General features: G+C 46.8%; 1 protein-coding gene across 4 annotated transcripts in view; it reads left to right on the plus strand.

Annotated features, from left to right (window-relative positions):
- ESR1 (estrogen receptor 1) overlaps window positions 1–22,963 on the plus strand; it is a 265,106-nt gene extending 242,143 nt beyond the window's left edge. For all 4 annotated transcript variants that reach the window (XM_036248186.1, XM_036248187.1, XM_036248188.1 and 1 more), the window contains 2 exons: window positions 18,729–18,912; window positions 22,729–22,963. In XM_036248186.1, coding sequence (XP_036104079.1) covers window positions 18,729–18,912; window positions 22,729–22,963 — 419 coding nt within the window. The remainder of the gene's footprint in view (window positions 1–18,728; window positions 18,913–22,728) is intronic.
- Window positions 22,964–24,442: the final 1,479 nt, after the last annotated feature.

Below are 24,442 nucleotides of genomic sequence, written 5' to 3' on the forward strand. Positions count from 1 at the left end.
GGCTTCTGTTCTGTTCATTTATCTGAGATAGTTACATATAACTGTTATATTCTAAGGCAATCTTAAGCATGGGTGAAACTGTGTTACTTAGGAGGTAAAGATCATATGAGTTATTTAGATGGGTGTGTCTCAAGATTCCACACGTTTCAGTCATCCAGGGGGTCTTTGAAAAAGGTCCCGATGTGGGGACCCACCTCCAGAGACTGTGATGTATGTGGCTCAGAGCAGGGCTTGAATGTGAGTATTTGTTTAAAGTTCCCACCAAAACTCAAATCTCACCAGGGTTGAAAACACCGATGTAACCCATCCAGCACATTCTGATATTAATGTCTTAATGCGATTTTTGAGGAGATCATTCAAAGCACAACATTTTATGATTTGGAAAGACCATTTAAAGACCTCCGAGAATCTCTTTGAATCTCAGGAGTCTGTGGAACCTAGTTTGAAAACTGCTGGTGTAGATGATGAAATTTCGGCTACATTAAATAGTTCTCTAGTATATTATCAGGCACAGTGAGCATTCTGCAGACTGCGAGGGACATCTGCTCACGCTCAGAACTGTGCTGGGCACCGGAGAACCACGAATGGGGTCTGCTTCTGTCACATGTCGGGTCGGACAGGGACACGACAATGAACTGTTTCAACATCCTGAGATAGGGCCGTGATAAAGGGGAACACTGACTGTTGCACAATGACAATAGGGTCCTTCTGTGGGGACGGATGTGTCAGCTGAGTCTTGAAGAAGAGCAGGAATTAGCTCAAGTCAGCAGACAGGCAAGGGAGGGGGCTGGCTGCATCCTTAAGCTAACAGTGAGGGTCTTATCCAGCCACTGGATCGCTCTTCCCTAGTTTCCTCCAGTGGAAACAATAATTCTAAACAGTCCTGTCAGCTGGAGAGGTCTGCTATGACATAACAAGGTGGCTTAGAAACATAAGCTAATGTTACATTTCCATTACAGTAAGTTCTCTTTTTTTTTTAAGGGAAAATATTTAGCGGTCTAATATTCTACCAAGATGTTGGTGTCAAGATCTCCCTGTCCTAGTAAGAAAGCTAGAACTACACTCAGGCCCTATATTTGGAAGGGCCTTAGATGCCCCTCAGTGCCCTCAAGCCTGGCATACTAAACTGCCATGTAAAAGCGTGTTGACACTTGAACCATAGAAAACAACAACAGAATACCACCCATTTCTTGAGCTCAGCTGTGAAATAAAATACTGCTTTTTAATGGGTTTTTCTTTCCCCACAAGATACTCATTGAACAAGTCAGAGAGTATGTATGGTTTCCTGAAACATTTAAAGGGAACATCAAACTGTCCTGTGCAGTGTGGAGTCCAAACCAAACAGCCCTGCACTTAGTTGGAAGACCTGCCTCAGGGCCTGGCCCCTGGCTCCCGGCCCCATGGCGGTGTCTGACTGCTTCTGGATGGAAAGAGAGCTGGGTAAACAAACTCCCTGGTCTGAGTCCCGTCTCCCCGTCCCTGTGGCTCCCAGGGCGCACCGGAGTACTGTGTCAGCTTCGGCTATTTCCCCCAGAGGGCTCGTGGTGGCTTGTTCGTGTCGTGGGAGGTCGAGGCTGCCTCAACTGCGCTTTCCCTGAGTTTTACCTTGATACCTGTTTTTTAGATTTTATTTTTCTTCTGGTATATGAGAAACACAGCAATACCCCACTGAGCTGAGTGATACTACTGGCTTTAGAAGCTACTCTGTGTTGGCTTCACTACCATTTATTAAGGATATATTGCTTTCCGGGTGTTAAGTGCGGGAAGTGAGAAGTTGCCTTTAGCGGCTGTAGCTTCCTGCGCTGTGGTTCACGTGAAGCCAGGCACGTGGGCTGCCCCCGGAGCCGAGGGGCTGCTCCATCCGGGCCACCCAGGGTCACTCCAGTGGTGAAAATATTAATAGTGATTAGGAAGGCAGCTCCTACCTCGAGAACTTCACGGACTGACAATAAAGACAGGTATAAAAAGGAAATTATTCTTTTAAAAAATAGAGTTGTGATTTCGAAAAGCAGTTTAGATCATGTAAGAAAACAAATGTATTATTAAATAAATAACCCAAAGTTAACCAGCTATGTGGATGTTTTTTTATATCTTATTGCAGTATAATGTAAGGGTTAAGAGCAAGGGCCTCTAGTTCCAAGTTCAAATCTTCTTTCTGCTGCTTTTGAGTTGTATGACTTTGGAAGAGTTGCTTAAACTCTTGGTGCTCTGTTCATGAACTGGGCAGGGTGACAGTGTCCACCTGTTAATACGAGTTAGCTCTTACAACAGTGCCTACTTAGATCAGCACTCAATTTGTGTTAGGCACCCTTTCCCTTGTCCATGCAGTGTGTGCATGTATTCATATTCGTATCTATGCACTTTAATTAAGATTATACACATGTACCTGCTTTAAAAGTAAGATTTCAAATGGCTACATAATTATTTGTGAGGGTATCACATCATGTATAGAACACATCCGATCTTGTCAAACGCAAGTGATTTATTTGTTATTAGAAATAATGCTTGTTTTGCATTCTTTTATGTCTTTTACTCACTTCTGATATTACCTTGGGTGAGTTTCTAGATTTTCTAGGTGAAAGGGTATATGTATCTTTAAGGCTCTTGATACACATTGCTTACGGCTCGGAAAGCTTCAACGGGTTACTCTGTCCCACAAATGTAACCTTGTCACGCAGAGTGCAAGGGGCGGGGAGCACACTGCAGGCACACGCGGCTCCGCCCACTCCCGGCTCCGCCCACTCGCGCCTCCGCTGCAGAACAGAGGCAGCCATGTGGTCAGCATCATGCCGCACTCATCCCAAGCTCACCCTTTTTTGAGGTAAATTATCACCTGAGAATTTTGTTTTATCATCTCTATAGGTGCTTGTTATATTCACTTTAATGTTTATGGCCTGTGCAGACACTGTTGGCGAACTGCAGTCGGTGCTCAGAGGGCTGGCACGTTCTGTCTTAGCTTCTGCCTTGAGTCCCTTTGCCACAGATTTTTTTAAAAGTGGTATTTACAAAAACAAACACGAGAGGTTGAAGGGCTGGGAGTACACCTCACAAGCTCATCTAGAGAAGGACAACTCAGCTCCTCCACTGATTTCCCTGGCTCTGGGTTCTGGGGCTTTGTCTGAGGGACACAGCCTCTCCTGGTCAATCATGAGCTGGGAAGATGCATCTCACCATGTGGCCCCGACGCCGCTTCCTCCTTGCCCTTATCCAGTGATCAAGGGGCTGCGTGCTGGCTCGAAGAGTGTCCCGTTTAATCCCACGGAGGCCCCCAGAATCAAGTGCAGTCTAGTGTCCAGGTCCTCTCAGTCCGGAGAAACAGACACTGGGCCTCGTGGTCCAGTTCGGAACAGTAATCGGCTCCGAGGATGGCTGAGCAGGACCTCAGGAGGGGACCGGCAGCAGTTTGTGTTATTTTTAAAATTGGCACCAACCGCGGTGATGAACTGAACCCGGAATGTAAAGTTCCCTTTCACCTTGCCAGGTGCGGCACCTGCCCTTTCTCTTGGGACAGTTCGCACCCCTCCAGTTGAGTGACAGCCGAGTACTCAGCACCTCCTAGTACAACCTGAGACCGTGCTTCTCCGCATCAACTTGCAAGTCCTCGGGGGACAGTGTGTTGTCAGTCTCTGAGGCTGATCTTTGCGCTTAGATACGCAGCTCAGGTTGCGGATGAGACTTCCGGCGAAGAAAATGATTCTCAAAAGCTTTAGTAACAAATTTGTGGGCCCCGTTTCCTGCCCACAAGACGAGCCTTCGAGGGTTTCAGAAATGTGAACAGCCCCAGGGATGATAGAATTATTATGAAAATAGCCCTGGCCAGTTTGGCTCAGCGGTTAGAGCATCAGCCTGCGGTCCCGAGAGACCCGGGTTCGGTTTCCGCTAAGGGCGTGTACCTCGGTTGCAGTTTGTCCCCGGCCCTGGTCGGTCGTGCGGGTGGCAGCCACTCGATGTGTCCCTTCACGTCGATGTTTCTCTCTCTCTCTCTCTCTCTTCCTCTCTCTCCCTCCCACTCTACCTGAACAAAAAAATGTCCTCGGGTGAGGATAAAAAAAAAAAAATTATTATGAAAATAGTAGTAATTAACACCCCTAGGGCAAGCTCCTTATTTCTTGGAATATCCATTTGCTCACTACATCCTCCCCGCCCCGGCCCTCACCCACCTCCCTGCCCAACAGTCCAGGCATTGACCGAACTCGTGGAATAACAGAAATGAAAGCGACTTTGATATTGTATTTTTAATAACATTTTCCTTGACCAAATTATGAAAGTCATACATGCCTAAATCAGAGAACTTGGACTATACAGCAAAACCATCAAGATAAATAATGTAATCTCACCACACAAAAGTAATCATTGTTAACATTTCCATGAAAGCTCATAATTAAAGAAACTCTTAGGTGCTGGGGTCACCTGCCCCTTCTGCACAACATCTTGCACTGTTTTGGTTTGTTTTTGTTATAAAAGATTTAATGTCAACCTACACTATCATGTAAACTTTCATGAAAAAACTTTAAAGGACACTATATTTCTTCAGTACATCACATGTGACTGTTCAGGTGCGGTCCACGCTGGGGCACCGCGTCCCGTGTGGATGGGTTTCCTGTCACTGCGGCCCTCACAGCCCTGAGAGACTGGATGTGGAGCGGGCCTTCTTATTCTGTGCACTGTTTTGAGTAGCTGGATGGCTCCTGAGTCATTCCAGGAAAATTATTAGTTTTCTCAAATATCTTGGGAGGTGAGTCCATTGGCAGTCATTTCTAGTTTCTCACAAACTTTGAAGTTGGGAAATTCTCCGTGTAGCTTTTGAACACTGGGCCAGGAGGGAGGTATATTTGGGTTCTCGTTCCAGCTCTGCCACTTATTTTCTGACCACAGGGTGACCTCGGGCTAGTCCAGCCCGGCTCCCCTGCCTGAACGCTCCCCACTCCAGCATCCCTGGCCCCGGTTCCTCACCCTCTCTGGGCCTCTGTTTCTTGGTGAGTCAAATTGGAGTGGGTTAGCAGGGGTGTTTGGTTTTTTTTTAATGAAAAATTTTACATTTTAATTAAATTAACTAATTTATAGTCTTAAGTGTTTTAGAGCAGTTTTAGGTTCATTGAGAAACTGAGTGAAAGGTACAGAGAGTCCCCATGTATCTCCTCCTCATCACAGCCCCTCCCCCTGTCAAAAGCCCACACGAAAGTGGTACATTTGTTACCATCATGAACCTACATTTAAAAGTATTTTCATCCAAAGTCCATAGTTTGCATTAGAGTTCACGCTTGGTGTTGTGCATTCTAAGGGTTTTGAAAAATATCGAATGATATGTATCCACCACTATGGTATCATACAGAGTCGTTTCTCTGCCCCCAAATCTGTGTTCTGCGATGCATTCTTTCCTCTTCCACTGATCTTGACTGTCTCCATACTTTTGCCGTTTCCGGAATGTTATACAGATGGAATCATATAGTCTGTAGGTTATTTTTATTCCCCCCAGATTGGCTTCTTTCAATTAGTGATATGAATTGAAGATTTCTCTGTGTCTCCTGATGGCTCCATAGCTGAAAGACATTCCAATGTCTGGCTGTACCGCTGCATACCCATTCACTGGCTGTAGGACACGTTGGTTGCTTCCAAGTTTGGGCAATTATAAATACCGGTGCTATAAACATTCATGTGCAGGTTTTAGTGTGGGCATAAAATTATAGCTTCTTTGGATAAACGCCAAGGAGAATGATTGCTGGATCTTGTGTTTAGTTTTGTAAGAATCGACCAAATGGTCTTCCGAAGAGGCTGCTCGGTTTTTCATTCCTGCAAGCAATGAAAGAGATGTCCTGTTTCTCTACCCTCACCAGCATTCAATACTGTCAGGGTTCTGAGTTTTGGCCATTCCGACAGGTGCGTAGTGGTATGTCACTGTTGTTTCTCATGTGCCATTTCTTAATGACATGTGATGTGGAGCATCTTATAATATGCTTACTTGCCATCTGGCTATTGCTTCTTTGGTGAGGTGTCCATTCAGGTCTTTTGCCCATTTTTTTAATTGAGTTATTCATTTATGGTTGACTTTTAAGAGTTCTTTGTATGTTTTGCATAATGATCCTTAATCAACTATGTCTCTTTGCAAATATTTCTCCCAGTCTGTGGCTTGGCTTCTCATTCTCTGGAGATCAATCATTTTTAAAACCTTCTTCTGCCTCAGGCTTGTGTTCCAGAGTAGCCTCCAAAAATGGGGACATGGGGCATAGGGGGAGAGACCAAGCGAACAGGCTCCAGGTACTCCCATTTCTCTTTCTTCTTTTTTTAAAGATTGTTTTAAATGGATTTTTAGAGATAGAGGAGAGGAGAGGTAGAGAGAGAGAGAGAGAGAGAGAGAGAGACAAACATCGATGTGAGAGCAAAACATCAATTGGCTGCCTCCTGCATGCCTGCTACCAAGGATCGAGCCTGCAACCCCGGCATGTGCCCTAACTGGAAATCAACCAGCGACCTTTCATGGCATGGGATGATGTCCAACCAACTGAGCCACACTGGCTAGGACCCATTTCTTCTTCTTTAATCAGAGACATTGCCCAGTTTATATGTATGGGTTTTACATGAGGTTCACTTTCTTTTTGAAAGGGGTTTGGATTCTTAAAATGGTTTGAAAACCACTGCACTAGATGAAATTAAGGCCCCTTTAAATCCATAATTCTGGAATTCTGTATCTCTTTTTTGCAAAATAATAAAAGCTTTCTCTCCTTAGGGAAAAATGAAATAAACTTGTCACAGTCATGTGACACTTTTTCATGCAATTTTCATCCACTGTAGTGCTTACTTGAAATGATGGAATTGATATACCTGAAGAATACATATGTACAATCTACGTGCCCACATATCTCTCCAAAATAGTAACTTTTGGCGCTAATTATATTTTTCAAAATAATTAGAGAGAACTATCAGCCATTTCAACTCTATATCTGGGATAAAAGGGGAGGATGCATCTGAAACTTTGTGGCTCTGGAGATAAACATGCAAATCTGAACAAATCTGTGCCCTTCATTTCCTGGAGACGGTGCTGAGCATCACAGGGTGCCAAGCAGTGCTGTCTAATTCAGGATGGTGTGAACATGTGTATTTAGGCCGATTATGTATTCTTAGATAGTATGTCATATTTTTCTGGATGTGAGGTTAAATCAGATGAATGTTTAATAACGTTTTTAAACATTTATATTTACACTAACATTGTTTAGTGACTTGCCAGAGGATGGAGGGATATCTTTTTTATCATTTTGTTCATATATTGCCTATTCCACAAAGGATTTGAAACGGCTTACTAAATTCTATGCAATGCAAAGGGAGTAAACCAGTAATTGACAAAATCTGTAAAAACGGAGAAGCCAAGAGTCAGATTAGCACACAGAAGTACATCTGTACAGTTCCTAGGAGTGGGCCACAGATTTGGCTCTAAATCTCCTTTGCTTGGCCAAAGTAAAGAGAAAAACACATTCCATTATAAGGTTCACAGGCTTTCAATAAAAATAAAATAAACTAGACCAGTTGTTCAACATAAAAACGTTCTTAGGGAATTCTCTACAAAGTCTGTTTCTCACAATCGGGACTTGATAAGGATTGTGCAACTGAAAATTCAACGTGTTTTATTCCCTGGTGGGAAACAAGAGTGCAGATGTTTTGGGTTGCCAGTCAGGGGAAGATCCATGTTTTGATGATCAGCTGGGCAGTGGTTAGGGCTAAAGGCCTCCTTTGAGAATTGTTAACTACTCGCGGTATTGGCAGGATGAGCTCAAGCCCTTACCATGTTATCAGCAAGGGTGAAGGTCAAGAGCTGGGCTACGGCACTATGGGCAGTAGGATGCATAATGTAGAGCAGGGAGGATCCAAATGTGATCTCATCACATGATGAACCAGACCAGGAATCTAATCTCCAGTCTGCCTGTTCTGGATCACTTTCCTTTCTAAATGTGTGGTGCCGATGTCCGTGTGTGTTCTGCTCACTGCTACTATGCAATAAATCATCCCAACACTTAACAGCTCAAAAAAAAAAAAAAAAAAAAAAGGGTTTGTACTCGATTGGTTGTGAATTGGGACAGAGTGCATGGAAATGGCCTGTGTCTTCTTCAGAATGTCTGTGGCTTCAGATAGGGAGACTCATCCATTAGGCATAATTTGATAGTCGTGAGCTGGAGTCATCTTGAAGTATCTTTATTTACATGCTGGCAACTGATGCTGGCATTTGGCTGGGACATCAGCTGGAACTGTCAACTGGGATGCTTGTCTGTGGCCTCGCCATGTAGCCTGGGCTTCTGCACAGACTGGGGCACCATCCCTCGTAGAAGGTGGTGAAGACTCCAGAAGCAAGGGCCTCCGCTGACAAGGCAGAAGCTGCATGTCCTTGTGTGACAGCCCCTTTCAAGCCAAGAAGCATCCCGTCTAGCCTCTTCTTCTTCTTCTTCTTCTTTTTTTTTTTTTTGAGACATCTTAAAACTGACCTAGGGCTCCTTCAGTCAGAGACCAGGTGAATTCTGGAGTCTTCTACTTGTCCTCCCCATCTCTCTCCCTATTCTGTGTTTCCTTTTTATCTCCTTCCCTGCAAACAGGTTCATAATAGGCCTCCCAAGACATACAACTCTGGCATGTGGATTATTTTGAGCTAAACACAATCCAGACCCTGTGGGCTCAAGAGAAACTTTTACCTCTCCTTCAAAGATTGCTAACTGGTGCCTTGCCCATAATAAGAGTTAATACCGGAAATACTTTTTATGACCTATCTACAGGCCAGGGCAAAGTTTTAATTACTGAACATCTGCTCTTACCGTTCTCTAAATTACACTCCTCCCCTCTGAAGCCTTACCTCATTTCTTAGCACCTCTCATTCATGTGGGGTTCCCATACATACACTTGTAAATAAATTTGGTTATTTTCTCTTGTTAAACTGTCTCATTTCAATTTAATTATTAGACCAGCTGAAAGAATGTAGAAAGGTAGAGTGCAATTTTTCCTCTTTAGCCCCCATCACCCCTCACTTCTCTCTCTCTCTTTTTTATTAATTTATCTTTATTGTTGAATGTATTACAGCCGTTTCTCATTTTTCCCCCATTGACCCCTCCCCCCTCCTCCCTCCTCCCTCCTGCCTTCCCCACGCTGTCATCTGTGTCATTGGTTATGCACATATTCATGGAAGTTCTTTGGTTTATCTCTTCCCACCCCCACTGCCCCTTCCCTTTCAGGTTTGTCAGTCTAACAACCTATTTGTACTTCTTAATCCCCCCTCCCATCTGGCAACCAACAAAATGTTCTCTGTATCTATGAGAATGTTTCTGTTCTGCCTGTTCATTTTGTTTGTAGATTCCATTGATGATAGATATGTATTCATTGCCATTTTCTTTGTTCATACTTTTTATCTTTTTCTTCAAGAAGACCCTTCAACATTTCATATAAGAATGGTTTGGTGGTGATGAACTCCTTTAGCTTTCTCTTGTCTGGGAAACTCTTTATATGGCCATCGATTCTAAATGACAGCTTTGCAGGATAGAGTAATCTTGGTTGTAGGTGCTTGCTTTTCATCACTCTGAATATTTCTCGCCACTCCCTTCTGGCCTGCAGTTTCTTTTGAGAAGTCAGCTGACAGCCTTGTGGGAATTCCCTTGTAGGTAACTAACTGCTTTTCTCTTGCTGCTTTTAAGATTCTCTCTTTGTCTTGAACCTTTTGCATTTTGATGATGGTGTGTCTTGGTGTGGGCCTCTTGGGGTTCATCTTGTTTGGCACTCTCTGTGCTTCCTGGACTTGTATGTCTGTTTCCTTCACCAAGTTAGGAAAGTTTTCTGCCATTATTGTTTCAAATAGATTTTTGATTTCTTGTTCTCTCTCTTCTCCTTCTGGCACCCCCAAGATGCGAATGTTGGTATGCTTGAAGTTGTTTCAGAGGCTTCTTACACTACCTTATTTTTTTGGATTCTTTTTTCTTTTTGCTGTTCTGATTGGATGTTTTTTGCTTCCTTATATTGCAAATTGATGGTTTGCTTCTTGGCTTTACCTACTCTACTATTGAATCTGTGTAATTTATTCTTTATTTCAGTTAATGCTCCTTCATTTCTGACTGTGCATTCTTCATTTCTGACTGGTCCTTTTTTATGCTCTTGAGGCCCTCACTAAGTTCACTGAGGTTCTCACTAAGTTCATTGAGCATCCTTATAAGCCGTGTTTTGAACTCTCCATCTGTTAGGTTGCTTAACTCCATTTCATTTAGTTTTTTTCCTGGAGTTTTGTTCTGTTCTTTCATTTGGAACCTGTTTCTTTGTCTCCTCATTTTGGCTGCCTCCCTGTGTTTGTTTCAGTGTATTACCTAAGGAGAGGTATGGGGCTCGCTGAGACCAGATGCTGCTTGTTTGAAACAATTTAGGAAAATCTGAAACAGGAGCCAAGACAGTGCAATTCTATGGTAAAGCAACTGGCAACAGGTTGGGTGGGCCTGAAAGTTGGGTGGGGCAGGGCCTCAGGGAGTCAGCAGGGCGGGGCTACCAGTGTGAGCCAGGTTGCTGGAGTCCCAGATATGGCTTCTGTGTGCCGCCCCCGGGAAGGGCTCACCAAAGGCACAAAAGCCTCTGACAGCACGTCTGTCCAGGAGAAAGCCTCCTCTCCAGCCCTCTCTCCAATGGCAAACAACTCAGTTCTTCTCCATATGTCTCTGGTGCCTTTTAAGCTGCCTTCCCCACGCTGGAGCTTGGAGGGAGAGAGTCCGATAAGTCCGTGCACGGGCCCTTTAGGGAGCTGCCTGGGGCTCCGGCCGCCTCAGTCTCCCTGAGCCTCAGTTCCTGCTGGTTTTCCAGCCAGAAGTGATGGGGATTCTCTTCCTGGCACTGGAACCCTGAGTGGGGCACCTGGTGTGGGACGGGGACCCCTCAGTCCTCAGGGAGGACCTTCCCAGCCGAGGTGTCCTCCTGATTTGTATCCGCCACACGTGGGTGTGGGACCAGCCCGTCCCCTCCGCCCTCCTACCAGTCTGGATGCGGCTGCTGCTGTAATTCCGTAGCTGTAGGACTTCATTCAGCTGGATTTCAGGCGGTTTTGAATGACGGTTGTTCTGTAGTTTAGTTGTAACTTTGATGTGGTTGTGGGAGGATGGTTACCGTGTTTACCTACCCGCCATCTTGACTGGAAGTCCCTCTTTTCTATTTTTTAAAAAAATTTATTTATTTTTTTATCCTCACCTGAGGACATTTTTGCATTTATCTTCAGATAGAGGAGGAGGGAGAGAGGGAGGAAGAGAGAGAGAGAAACATTGATGTGAGAGAAACACACCCACTGGTCGCCACCCACTCAACCCCAAACAGGGCCGGGGACAAACTGCAGCCGAGGTACGTGCCCTTAGCGGGAACCGAACCAGAACTCTCTGGTCCACGGGCTGACGCTCTAACTGCTGAGCCAAACCAGCCAGGCCCCTCTTTTCCTTTTTTTTAATACAAGTAAGTTACAGGCCCCCCAGATGCCGGGGAGGCGTGCAGATTGTGGGGAAGCATGTTGGGCAGGAGATCTTGTCGTCTCAGGAAAATACGACCTGCCCCAAAGTGTAAGAGCTGGTTCGGCTCCGTGCTGCGCTCTGTTGTCCTCAGAACGCCATCAAGGACAGGCGCGGTTCAGGGACATGAATCCCCCCAGGCCGTTTGCCTGCCTTTTCTGCAGTGAACGCAAGAGCTCCGAGCCCGGGCTGCTCCCTGGATTCCAAGTTCCGCATAAAAACTTGAGAACAGCCTCCTCTGTGATGAACAAACCACACATTTTCCATCGATGTCTCTTTAGAGTCGTCTTCAGAACCCTCCCAACCGACTGGTAAAGGAATGGGAAACTCAAAACTCTGGCTCTCGATTAAATTACAAATATGACTAACAGAAAGAAGTCTCCTAAGCGAAATATGGACTCAGAATGGCTTTGTCCCACCAGGTGAAAGGTAGAATAGTATTTATTACCAAAATCAAAAACGGCAATTTTATATCTAAAAGTGAGACATGTGCTAGCCACTAAAGTTATTTTTTTAAGTGCACATTTAAGATTTCTTCTCAAGTCATTTAAATTAGTTCATCAGTTTCATGACCTGAAATCATCCCTAAGAGATTTGTCCTTTGAGTCAGTTTGAATTATTGACATACCAGGTATTTATCTTCTCGGATGTCTAGCAGATTTTGCTAATAATGATACTAAATTGATAAATGTCACTGAATCATTAGCTTGTGATTTCATAGTCATCTGTGCCAAGAGGGTGCTCATGGGTATATAATATAGGGAAGCCAAATAAACAGGACCACCATGTTCCCATGTAGGGTTCTGGCAAGAACTCTTATCCACGCTGTGATCTCTCTCACTTTGAGATCACTTAGAAGAGGACTTGGATGAGTTTCTGTTACTAGCGTAACAGAAAAAACCAGACAGGTTCTTCATCTTCCAGGTAAAAAAGTCACACATGAGTAGAAGAATAGAAGTTTCCTACCTATGGACAAATATTGCCCAAAGCAATACTCTTTTTGTTCAATTCATGAAGTAAGATGTCAGTCCCTGCATGACATAGAGCAATCTCTTTGAAATCCTCAGTATGATGGGGGCTGCAGCTTTGAACCATGACTAACTCAACATGCTGACATTCCGGGCTTGCCCCTTGGTTCTTTAACTTATCAGTTGCTATGAGTATGTTAGTATTTAGAATGAATGCCTCACGTACCAGGGGATGTGAGGTGGTTCTAGAATCCAGACCATCGTTTCTATAGCAAAGTGTGACAATATTGATATTTGGGAAGGGAAATAACTTCTAGGTAAACTATGCAACCTAAGGCCTTAGAAATGTGGAAAATGGCAACAAGGGAGTCATGCAAAGCATCTCTGTGACTTTCTCTCTTCTTACACGAATGTATTCATTTAGTCCATCAGTAAACCATAAAATCTTTCTTATCTTGCATTAACATCAGACAACTTCTATTACATGTAAGTTCCAAATGTAGAATGGCTCAGGCACGTAGAGGTTTATTTCTTGCTCACTTAACAGGGCTGGGTGATGAGCAGGTTATGTCGAAGCCCCTTTCATGTGATCATTCAGGGCCTCAGGCTGATGAGGGTTCCGGAATCTTGACTGGGTGGCCTCCAAGGTCTTCCATTCTAACCAGCCAGCAGGAAGGGGGAGAAGGCACGGGGGACCACACGGATGAGGAAATGATGGACAAGACATCCTCAGAGTCTTTGTGCATCATGATAAGGTGCTTTTGACAGACTATACAGTCTGTGTTTTCAAGATTTTACATTTTGGTGGCCACAATATAAAGAAACCGTGGTGGCATGTGATTCGTGATCCTAGCTGTGCATCGGACTCCTCAGTAGGGAGGTTTTGGAAAACACAGGCATGAGCTCCACTCGGGCTGCAGTCAGCAGGTCAGGAGGGGACTCCCCGGGAGGTTCTGCGAGACAGCCACATTTTGAGAATCACAAACCTTGGAGAAAAATCTCTTACATTTGTCAGTAAACAATACCAGTCTAATAAAACTTACATATCCCTTTGAGTATAATAAAATAAAATAAATATGTAATGCTTTATCTGTGCACATAGTTTTTTTTTTTTAATCAATGTAATTTCATAACTGTCATACAAAGGAGAAACAATATTAAAGTAATTTAAAAAAAGATATGGATTACAGTGAGATGCCCAGGCTTGACTATGGTAAAAACGAAAATGTAATAAAGTAGTAAAGTGCTTACATGTATTTATAATGAATATTTGGATATAAGAAGATAATCAGGAGTTTCCTGTATAGTAAGTACAAGCATACGAAAGAGCTGAGTTAGAAATGGATTACCTGAATAAGAAAACTAAAAATGAATAAAAACTTGTTTATATATGATAAGAAGAGAGGAAGAAATCAGGTTGATTTAGTAATAATGTCAATAAAAACCAGACTGTCAAAGGGCAATATAAATAAATTTTTAAAAAAGATAATTTTGCAAATGAGCTGGGTTTTCTTATGTGTATTGTCAAAGTAATTCCTTTTGTTGAGATATAGGATAAAGTGGTGCCCACGTGTATAGAAACACATATTCTATCTTAACAGCCCACGACACTCAAGGCAAATGTTCATTCTCTGGAACATCCTTTAGATAAACAATGAGAACACATGATGGATTGGAAAAAAGCGATGTTGATACATACAAGAGTGATCGAGAAGTGTATGGGACACCTCTGGAGACAATGTCAGTATAAGGAAGGAAGGCAAGAACCCTCAATCGGTTTTATGTAGTTTTCACAAAGTAGATTTTTATCATGCCATAAAGTTATTTAAAAACACATAGGAGGCAAGAACACAATATTTCATTGATATCTACAATTTGATAATAGTTGATCCTAATTTTGTTTTGAAGAGACTTCCAGGGGTGTTGCTTTTGTAGCACAAGTGCAGTGAAATCATTTCAACTAAGTGTAGAGAGGGAACGCTTATGTGATACATTCAATTGGCAGACTGCAGAAAGTTAATCAGCGACTTAATTTTGAAAAAATGCATTCCATTCAAACTTCCCTCTCAATAGCCAACTTGCATGCTGGGCCTTGTGTGTACAGCCTTGTAAAAGCTTTTCAAAACTTTTCACTACACGTTTGTTTGTGGTAGGGTTGGTTCAGTAGGACATGCACTGAAAGAATCTTTCATTTCGCTGTTTGGGACTGTCCTGCACATCATAGGATGCCCAGCTCGGCCGCTCTCACGGAGTGGTCACGGGCTGATGGGACACCCCCAGGGCAGGCCCATCCCCAAGAAGAACAGCAGTCACAGGTGGAGCAGGAAGTAGACCTGCTGCTCATCGAACGGTCACCCTGGAGGCCCCTCTGGGCAGACTCGCTGTCTGGCTATGGAAGCGGGTCCCGGCGTGGACCTGAAAGGCTGCCCTGCCCGCTCACCGCCGGGTGAACGGGGTGAGAAACGTTCCTTTCAGGCCCAGCCGAGTGACAGCTTTCCGGACCGGGCCAGTCGCAGCGTGGACCGGGGTTTCCTTCGCTCTGTCTTCTGCAGAGCCGTTTCCTTCACCCGGGTCAAGCTGCCGTGGACCGAAGGACAGCCCCAGGCGCCCAGCCACGACCTCCTTTCGGAAAAGAATCCGTGTGGCCTTGCTGGAAGAGTCTGACCTCGGGCCTCTGGAAGCCACAGGCCTCAGCTGTCCTCCCCTCTCTGGGGGCAGGGAAGTGGGCCTCCCAGCGCGGTCAGTGGCCGGGCCTGCCGGACCCGGGTCACGAGAGTGCTTCCTTCACACCGGGTGCCTGCGTGTGCCTCAGCGCTCACGCCTCATCCCTCCGACGCTGCAAGGGTGATGTGGGGTGCAGAGGGGGCGCCTGCAGAGTGGAGAGAAAAAGGAAGAAGGAAGAATGAGACGAGTCAGTGAGACCAAGAAAATGAGGAAAACGGAGTTGAGAGCTCATACACGGGGGCGCCCTGCAGTCTCGCTGCCCAGTCCTTGCTGCCACCCAGACTTCTCTGTGGGCTCTTCCCGCAGCTGCCAATGTTGGCCGCCAGGTCCACAGCACGTAGAGTGTGGCTCGGCCAACGGCACTTGAAGACTGGATAATGGCAGACAGACTGTTTATCCATCTCTGGGACCTGGAGCAACCTCAAGAGTTGCAAGTGGTTGCCTTGTTGCAAGAGTGTTTCTGAAGGTCCTCGGCGTCCGACCCCGCTCTGTGCTTCTGGGAACAGTGGCACAGCTGTCCAGGGCGACGGGGACCCCCTGGGGGGCGGAACTGACCAGCAACCCCAGTTTGCTCTTCTCAGAGAGCCTGAAACATGCTGGGAATTTGGGGTTCTGTTCTCTCTTTCAAAGGGCCTTTTAGGGGCAACGGACAGCAAACATGGACCATGTTGGGCCACAATAGCCCAAAAGGATGATGGCTGTGGTTGTCAATTTCGATAGGACTCTATTTCTATATCCAACTGTGTGTGCACAGCCAGGAGGCATCTGCTGCAGGGCTGAGATGATGAGCTGGATCCGCGCCCAAACAGGACTGGAGAAGCAGGCTTGCTCTGAGGACGGCTTGCCTCCCAAGAGTTGTTGTTAAGAAAATTCTTTCTCCACAGGCAATATCTGCTCTTAAGACATTAACACTTAGACGAAAATAAGGCTTGGGACCTGTGTCATGGAACACAGGGCACGCGCCCGGTAGGCTCTCCGTGATAGCGTGCCGACGGAAGGACTCTACGTGTTTGTGTGAGCACCTGGGGGAAGGGGGTCAACAGCCCAGGAGGGAACTGCACACCCTGGAGCCCGAGTGCCAGGGCTCTTCCTCCCTAGCGAAGGGCATAGCACAGTGCTGGCCCTCGGGACGGCTGAGATTCTAGCACATTCTGCCCTAACCCTGTACTACACCTTCCCCGGCCACCTTCCCAGGCAGGGGCGTCAGAGTTGTTTACGCCTTGAACAAAAATGGGAGCATTAGTGAATGAGGCCAGCATCCTGTGTGGTCACAAAAAAGGAAATGGGTAGAAAATGCATCATCCAAGTTGTGTCAACTTGGCTCTGTGGCCTGGGAAGGTTCCCAGGATGTCCAGCCAGACACAGGGCCTCTGGGAGACGCAGGCTAGGATACGTGTGATGACAGAGAGTGTAGTGAGGAGCAGGGTCACGGGGGCTCAGCAGAGGCCACCTCAGACCCCAAACCAGTGGCACACACTTTGCTTGCCATCCATTACATCTAGGCCAATCCCAGGGACACTGGACATCGGCCTGTTTTTTTTTTTTTTTTTGTAACGGACACGTTCTTTCTCTATCAACAGCCCGCATGGAACACAAGCGAAGCAATCCAGCGGTTTCCTTCCTATCCCACTGCGTGTCTGCTGCTTACTCATTCTGTGCTCTCTTTGCTTTGGATCAAAGTGTCTCTGGGTTCCAAAAGCTACCTTATTCTATTCAACTGCGTGTAAGCCAAGGTCCTGACCATTCTGGTTTTGTTGTTGCTGTATTTATTTAAAAGTTTAGCCATTTTCCATTCTGGGCAATTACAACTCTGTCCACTATGAGTTCCTCTGTGTAAATGTTTTCCTCATTCCCAACTGCAGGCTGCTGTGTGAGTGGTCACTTGTCCCCATATCACCGCCACAAAGTCAGGGGGTGATAGACCTGGGAGCCTTCACCTGAAGGTACCAGGGGAGAGAGGAAGAAGAAACAGATTTATGAAAGGGCCAGTGGACGGAATAGAAATAAGACCAAAAGAATATTGCTAAGTACATATAACCAGGAGAAAATATCACCTCATCTGCTTACTGCAGCTGGTATCATTAGGCAGAAAGGAGCTTATTCTGGAATATTTACTTGGTAGAAAATGCATCCTGTGGTCCCAGGACAAGACTGATCCATCCCACCTTCTCCTGTTCTCACAGTTCCCTCGCCTTTACCAATCACCTTCTTCTGGCCCTTGGGCTGAGCTCACAACTTAATTGAATAGTCAGGGTTCTTTCGGTTGCAAGTGACAGAAACCCAACTCATACTATCTTATTTTTATTTTAATATACTTTTTTCTTTATTGACTTCGAGAGGGAGGAAGGGAGAGGGAGAGAGAGATAGAAACATCGACGAGAGAGAACATTGATTGGCCACCTCCTACACGCCCCCCACTGGGGATTGGACCCACAACCTGAGCATGAGCCCTGATCAGAAATTGAACTGATGACCTCTTGGTGCATGGGTCAATGCTCAACCACTGAGCCACACCAGCCGGGCAACTTACACTATCTTATCCAAAAAGGGACTTTATGGATTTATGTGTTAGACAAGATATTATGAAAGTTCCAAGGTCAAATAAAAAATGTAAGAAGCAGGACCATGTAACTGGAACCAGGATCCCCCAAACCCCCAACCTCTGCCCCACAACTATCACCTCTGCTTGCTGTCGGAACGCCCTGTGCTGCAGACCGGAGCTCCATGTGCTATAGGAAGATGCCCCTACGTAAAAGTTGCATATTCTCTTCCTCCCAGTTCAGCGACCTATAGGAAAACCTTTTTCTGGAATTATATGTGAGGTGGGGCTATTAGTCCAAAAGACTAGAGTGCCCGATTGGTTCTGAGTCTGCGTGTGGCCCGGGGCGCAGGATCTAGTGCCGGAAGGGAGGCAAGAGGGAAAAATCATGCCTGACAGTGAAAACCAGCCCTTTCCACAGCCCTCTACACCCCCCATCACAAACCTTTCATCTGAGGATGAAAAGTACGGGGGCCCTAAACCTGACCTGAAATGTAACAGCGAGCTCAGTCCTACCTGGAAAAATAGCCTGTCAGTCACTTGGCAGACCAAGAGGTCACTTGTCTCCTGAGTGTCTCCATGATCAGGAGCAGATGTGGAATCAGCCTCTCGGGCTTCATTCTCAGCTCCGCCCTCTCCTATTGAGTTATGCTGGTTAATGCATCTCCCTGCCCTTGGTTTCCTCATTTGACAAGGAAGGATAGTGCCCCTCTCACAGAATGTCCTCAGCATTAATGGGGCAGTTTGTGTGGGGTCAACTTGTTAGAGAAGGGTGGCTAGTGAAACCATGAAGTCCCCGAGGGTACCAGCGCCTTTCCTGGTGCTGGACACTGGCTTTCATGTAGGAATTTCACAGAGTTTCTTGGGTCGAGTGGGACCCCCCCCACCCGCACCGCTGTGCTAGGAAATGTGCTGACTCAGCATCATGTCCCAGGCACACCGCTAGGCTCCCAGACTTCATCCTCTTTGAGTTCCTCTCTCACTCTCTCTCTGCACATTCAGGAGTGTACACATTTCTGTCCAGCACCCTGAAGTCTCTGGAAGAGAAGGACCATATCCACCGTGTCCTGGACAAGATCACAGACACCTTGATCCATCTGATGGCCAAGGCAGGCCTGACTCTGCAGCAGCAGCACCGGCGCCTGGCCCAGCTCCTCCTCATCCTCTCCCACATCAGGCACATGAGGTGAGGCATCCCTGGGTCCCCCCCAGAAGACACCCAAAGCAAACAAGCCCCCGAACATGCATTACAGCTGGCCCAGGGAGGGCGGTGCCTGGGTGCGGATCGCACACTCGGAACAGTTCCGGGCATGTAAGAAGCATGACTGCGTTGGGAGGAGGGGAGAAGGAGGCCTCAAGCCTGTCTGGACAGAGGGCAGGTGTCAGAGAAAGCTTCCTCGAGAAAGTGGCATTTACACTCAACATGAAGCACAGGCAAGGTCTTACAGCGGGAGGGTGTGCAGTGTGCATGTCGGGGGAGGGGACACTTTTGGTCATTTACTTTGTCCCATCTAACCAAGGGAAGTCTGCGAGGACACCCGTCCTCTGAAGGCTCTGGGCACATCCCTGTGCTTCCTCATCATCATCTGACTTCGCTTAGAAATCCCAAGTGGGAGACTGTGCCCAGATGCCTCGTGAGGGTCAGTGTGGACTTCTCCATCCCTCTCACCTCTCTTCTATCACCTCCACTGCAGTGCCCTAGTCCAAGCCCCGTCATTTCCTCCTGGATTTCTGCACCAGACACCTACACTTCCTGCCTCCAGTCTGATCCTTTTAAATCCATTCTCCGCTATTGGAGAGTGACCATCCAAATAGCACATCTGACCACGTTGTTCACTTACCTGAGACCTTGAAATGGGTACCTACTGCTTTCAGATAAAAGTAGAATCTCCCTCTTTTGCTTATGTTACTTTGTTATGTTCTAGCTCCTATTTAACTTTGTAGCTTCCTCAGAGTCTGAGCTCTGGCCACAAACGACTGTTCTATGAGCCATGGGGGAGTCTGCTTCAGGCTGGGAAGCTCTGTTTACCTCCGCTGGGCCCCCTCACATGCCTGTGTGTCCGCTGATTGAGGCTGGACGTGTCTGGGAGGTGGCTTCCAACTCTGGCCTGCAGGTCAGTCGGGTGCCTATGTCCCTTATCTTCCTGTGTGCACAGATTACCCAGGACATACTATTTTCACAGCAGTGGCTGAGACATGAGAAAGCAAGGCGGGTTGGATAAGTACATTTTAATCTTTTAGTTAAGTCGTGCCTACTGACATTCTGTTGACTGAACAAGTCACATGACAGAGCCCAAAGTCAAGACCATGGCCACATGGCATGGAGACTGCATATTTCTGAACAGGAAGCTAATCTGTCACAGCTTCACGGTAGCTCCTTGCAGGGAGTGTGTCCTGACCCTGAAGACCTAGTTGGGACTTAATCAGTTCTTCCTGGTTGTTACTGGCCATTGTGTTATCTTTCTTCCCATTAGACTGCAACCTGTCAGGCAGCTATCACGATCCGCGTTGCATACCCTGTGTACCCCATACCACCGAGCACAGGGCTGCCCATTGTAACCACTCAATACTGGAGCTAAGGACGGGTCTCACCAGAGGAAGCAGAGCCTTCCAGTTACAGACAGCGGCCTCATTTCCATTCTAAATAGCATGTAAGCTGGTTGGCCAGAGGCGTAGTGGATACTGTTCTCATGGAAAAAAATTCAGCCTGCAGGGAAGAGATGAAGAAAGTGGTAGATTTTTCACCCCACTAAGGCCACAGAAATGAGGTGCAGTGATGACAGTAGAGGGCAGGTACCCATGTGTGACCTCGGGCCTACACCAGGACCGGAGGAATGAAAAAGAGAGTCCTCTTCTTAGTGGTTGTAAGGAAGGGCCAAGAGTCTGAAAACGTCAGATTACATTTTAAGGGGCTTTCAAACCTTGAGGCTATGGGTCAAGTGGCAAGAAGTTTGTCCAAGAAAGTCCCAGGCACCACCCTATCTGGAGACAACCTTGCAAATTGTTAGCTTCTTGAGAAAATAAATGTATCTGTTACTTTTGTATCCCCCACAGTGCCCTCTATGAGATAATATGCATCATATATGCTCACAGCGTTATTACTAAGTGAATCAACGAATGAACAAATTACTTGAGTATTTCCCTGACCCTCTGAATTTGAAATCCCCAAACAGTGGTTTCCACTGGAGTCACCTTGGTCAGGAAGAGTAGGTGACCGCCTTTGGAGTACACATTTCCGCACCTTTCCCATCTGTTTCTTTGGATGAATATTACAAAGAGAGGGGTGGGGAATGCGCCAGAATAAACTCCCCCTTGAAGAAATGTGTTAAATGGGTTTCACTCTGAGCTAGGGATTTCAAAGATGTTGTAGAAGCCATTTGTTGTGGCTGAAGATTTTTACTTGTTGGTAGGAATCACTGAATTTTCAAATCTGTTAACTGCCCTTTCAGCATTAGCAAACCTAGTCAGTTAACAGCAAATATACCTGAAGTAAATGTACAGGCCTTGCTAGAAATGTGGGGTTCAGGGCAGCAGCAGTGAGAGGCTCCCCAGAGCTTCTGCTCCAACTGTGGGAACAGTTGGAAAGAAGTTGCTATTGCATTGAAAGCGTTGAGCATTTTCTGTCTCTCTCCTTCGCTGGGACACACACAGGCACACACACACATGCACTCATATTTGGTGCCTCATTACACTCTATCTGCACACAGAACTCTGTTTTGTGAGACTTGAGCCCAGCCCTCTGTTGTTACTCGGAGAATTTGACGCCAGGTTTCATCTGCCTGAAGACGTGCTTCATGAGGTTGCATGAGCCACAGGATCAGAGCCGGTGGGGGCATTTCACTTGAAGGGCATTTTAAATTCAAACAAACAAACAAACAAACAAATGCCACTTGAACCCATACCTTAGGTTGTTGTCTTGTAAGTCCCGGACAGCTGGGAGGCTGTGTGTTCATGGCAGGTCTCCAACCGGTGCTGACATTTCCCTACAAAGAGTGCAATTATATTCCAGGACATTGTCTTGGTCTTGCCTACTCATGATACTTCTTAAAATTTCGAGAGAGATAATAGCTGTTCTATTTTTTTCCTCGTAGTGTGGGGGGGACAGAGCAGGGCTGGTGCTGTTGGAGGAGGGCCCAGGCGGAGCGTGGAGGAGGAGAAAGGTCATGTGCTCACGCCTCCCTGTGCCGAGTTACTGCCTGGCTGGTGGACATTGACCATGTTCTCGCACGGTTGTAGCCTGCAGGATGAGCAGATTGCTGCCCCTGTGGCACGTGCTGTGTGTGTGCTGGTGTGTGTGTGTGTGTGTGTGTGCGCGCGCGTGCGCGCGCATGCTTGGGTGGTCAAGAATACATATAAGTACAGACACACATAAAGAGAAGAATTTCAGGAAGGAAAAGAGAGTAGCATCAAAGGGGTGGTTGAAGTGTCAGGAGCTCGAGGCCATGGCCATCGGGGGGCAGAAGGCCTTCCAGGGGAGGCGGCTTTTCGAGACCTGAGGGAAGTGCACTCCAGGCAGGAGGAACAGCAGATGCGGGTACCCTGAGTCTGGAAGTAAGGAGAGCTTAGTTTCTTCAGGGGCGCCATGGAAACCAGGGTGCCAAAGACAGTGTGCTTGGGGAGAGGCAGGTGGAAGACGCGTCCGTCGGACCTTGTAGAACATGGAAAGAAATTCAGATTTTATTCTTAGTGAAGTGGGAAGCCATTTGGAAGTTTTCAGCAGGAGAGCTTCTTGAACTGTTTTCCCCATTTGAAAAACGCCCTCTGACTGGGCCGTTGGTCTCATCTGCTCTCTGCTGAGATGTAATGCTGACAGAAGGGAATCAAATCTCATTCGAGTCAGTGGGAGGAGGCCACCTGAAAGAAAATCCTAAAAAGGCTCTTTAAACAGGAAGAAAGATCACTATGTGTCTTGGGAGTTTTTACTTCTGCAGTTGAGCAGGAGTTCCAACAGCCCTGGGGTTTGCGATGTCTAACGCGGTCCTGTCTGTCTTCCCACCCGCAGTAACAAAGGCATGGAGCATCTGTACAACATGAAGTGCAAGAACGTGGTGCCCCTGTATGACCTGCTGCTGGAGATGCTGGATGCCCACCGCCTGCACGCCCCAGCCAGCCGCGGGGGCGCCCCCATGGAGGAGACGCACCAGGGCCAGATGGCCACCACGGGCACGACTTTACCGCATTCCTTGCAAACATATTACATCAGTGGGGAGGCAGAGGGCTTCCCCAACACAGTCTGAGAGCTCCCTGGCTCCCCCCAGGTTTCCGAGAATCCCCGCAGCATTCTACCCACGACATACACCACGATAGCAAAATTCTGCTCCTGAACACACTCCAGCTTGCAACCACCATGGCTTTATACCAAGTGGCCGTTCATCTGCTTGCTCAGTTCTTAGTGGCACGCCCTCTTTGGGGAACAGCCAAAGGGATTCCAGGGCTACATTCTTTGTAATAGCTCTCCCCCTCCCTTTGCTGCATTGCTAAGCATGAGGACTCCTGTAGCTTTTCAGGACCGAACTCATTCTCCGAGCTGGGGCTCAGAGGAGTCTGTGCGTTTCAGCCACCTGCTGGGAGCCAGGCCTGGAGCATGGGCATTTCACCTCCGTGAAGCACTTTTTAATGAATCTAAGCCACAGGAAATGATTGAAAGTGGCTCCTTTAACTGCTGACTTGGAGAAAGCTAGATCAAGGGTTTTTCTGGCATCCTCTTGTATTCCTATAGTAATGTATCCTTTCATTAAGGTAACACCTTAAAACTTTTGCTCTGTTGCTTTGCTGTAGCTGCAGATTCAGTGGCTGTCTATTCATTTTCCTATAGGAATACAAGATGCACACAGGGAAGGAAGACCCCCTAGTTGTCAAGACTTTGTCAACTTAATACACTGCACCTTCAGATTTGCTAAACACTCTTCTGCTGGCTTTTGAGAGCATGGTGTACAGGTCCTGGGATGCGGTTAATTCTTGCTTTCCCATGGACCTGTGGAGAACAGCAAGTTGATCCCAGTTAAGTCACCTCCACATCTACCAGTGTCCCTGTGAGGGATAAATTCTTATTTTTTAAAAATGTTCGTTTATGTTCTAAACAAGAGAGCCCTCTCCCCTGAGCACTTGTGGTTAGACATCAGAACCTGCTGTGCTGTGCGCTCACTTACAGCAGAGGGCGCTCTACTTGGCGCTTTCTGGTGTGTAACTTACAAGGAAGGGGGGATTCCTCATGTGTAGTGCCCCACCTATGACCAAAAGCACTTTAATGAGTGGGCACCCTAGTGACACGTTGAGCCCTGGGGCACTGGGCTAACAGTAAATGTGCGTGACTGTTGTAGGTGCTAGAGAACAGGGAAGAAAGCAGGGTAGACACTGGATAACACTGTGAGGCTCTGGGTGGCCCTCCCAGGAGTGCCACCCTGCACTGTGAGGCTGTCCTGGGACCCAGGGGCCCTCCTCTTCACCTCCCCACGTGGAAAGCAGCCGCAGTAGGCAGCTTTGTCCCTACAGATGGCCCAGCACACTCTGCGGCCAGGGTGGGGGTGGGGGCGAGGAGAGGAGCGGTCCCTACACAGACTATAGTGCCCTCGGTTATTTAGAGATCATCCAAAAATAAGGGTTTGGCCTTGGGGGGGAAACAAAGTCCCCCCAGAGCTCATTTCATTAAGCTCTGTGAGCCAGGAGAGTGCGACTAGAATTGAGCCACAGGAATCTACTGACCTATCGACGGAAAA

This window comes from Molossus molossus, unplaced genomic scaffold, assembly GCF_014108415.1.
Source record: "Molossus molossus isolate mMolMol1 unplaced genomic scaffold, mMolMol1.p scaffold_m16_p_8, whole genome shotgun sequence".
Taxonomy (NCBI): domain Eukaryota; kingdom Metazoa; phylum Chordata; class Mammalia; order Chiroptera; family Molossidae; genus Molossus; species Molossus molossus.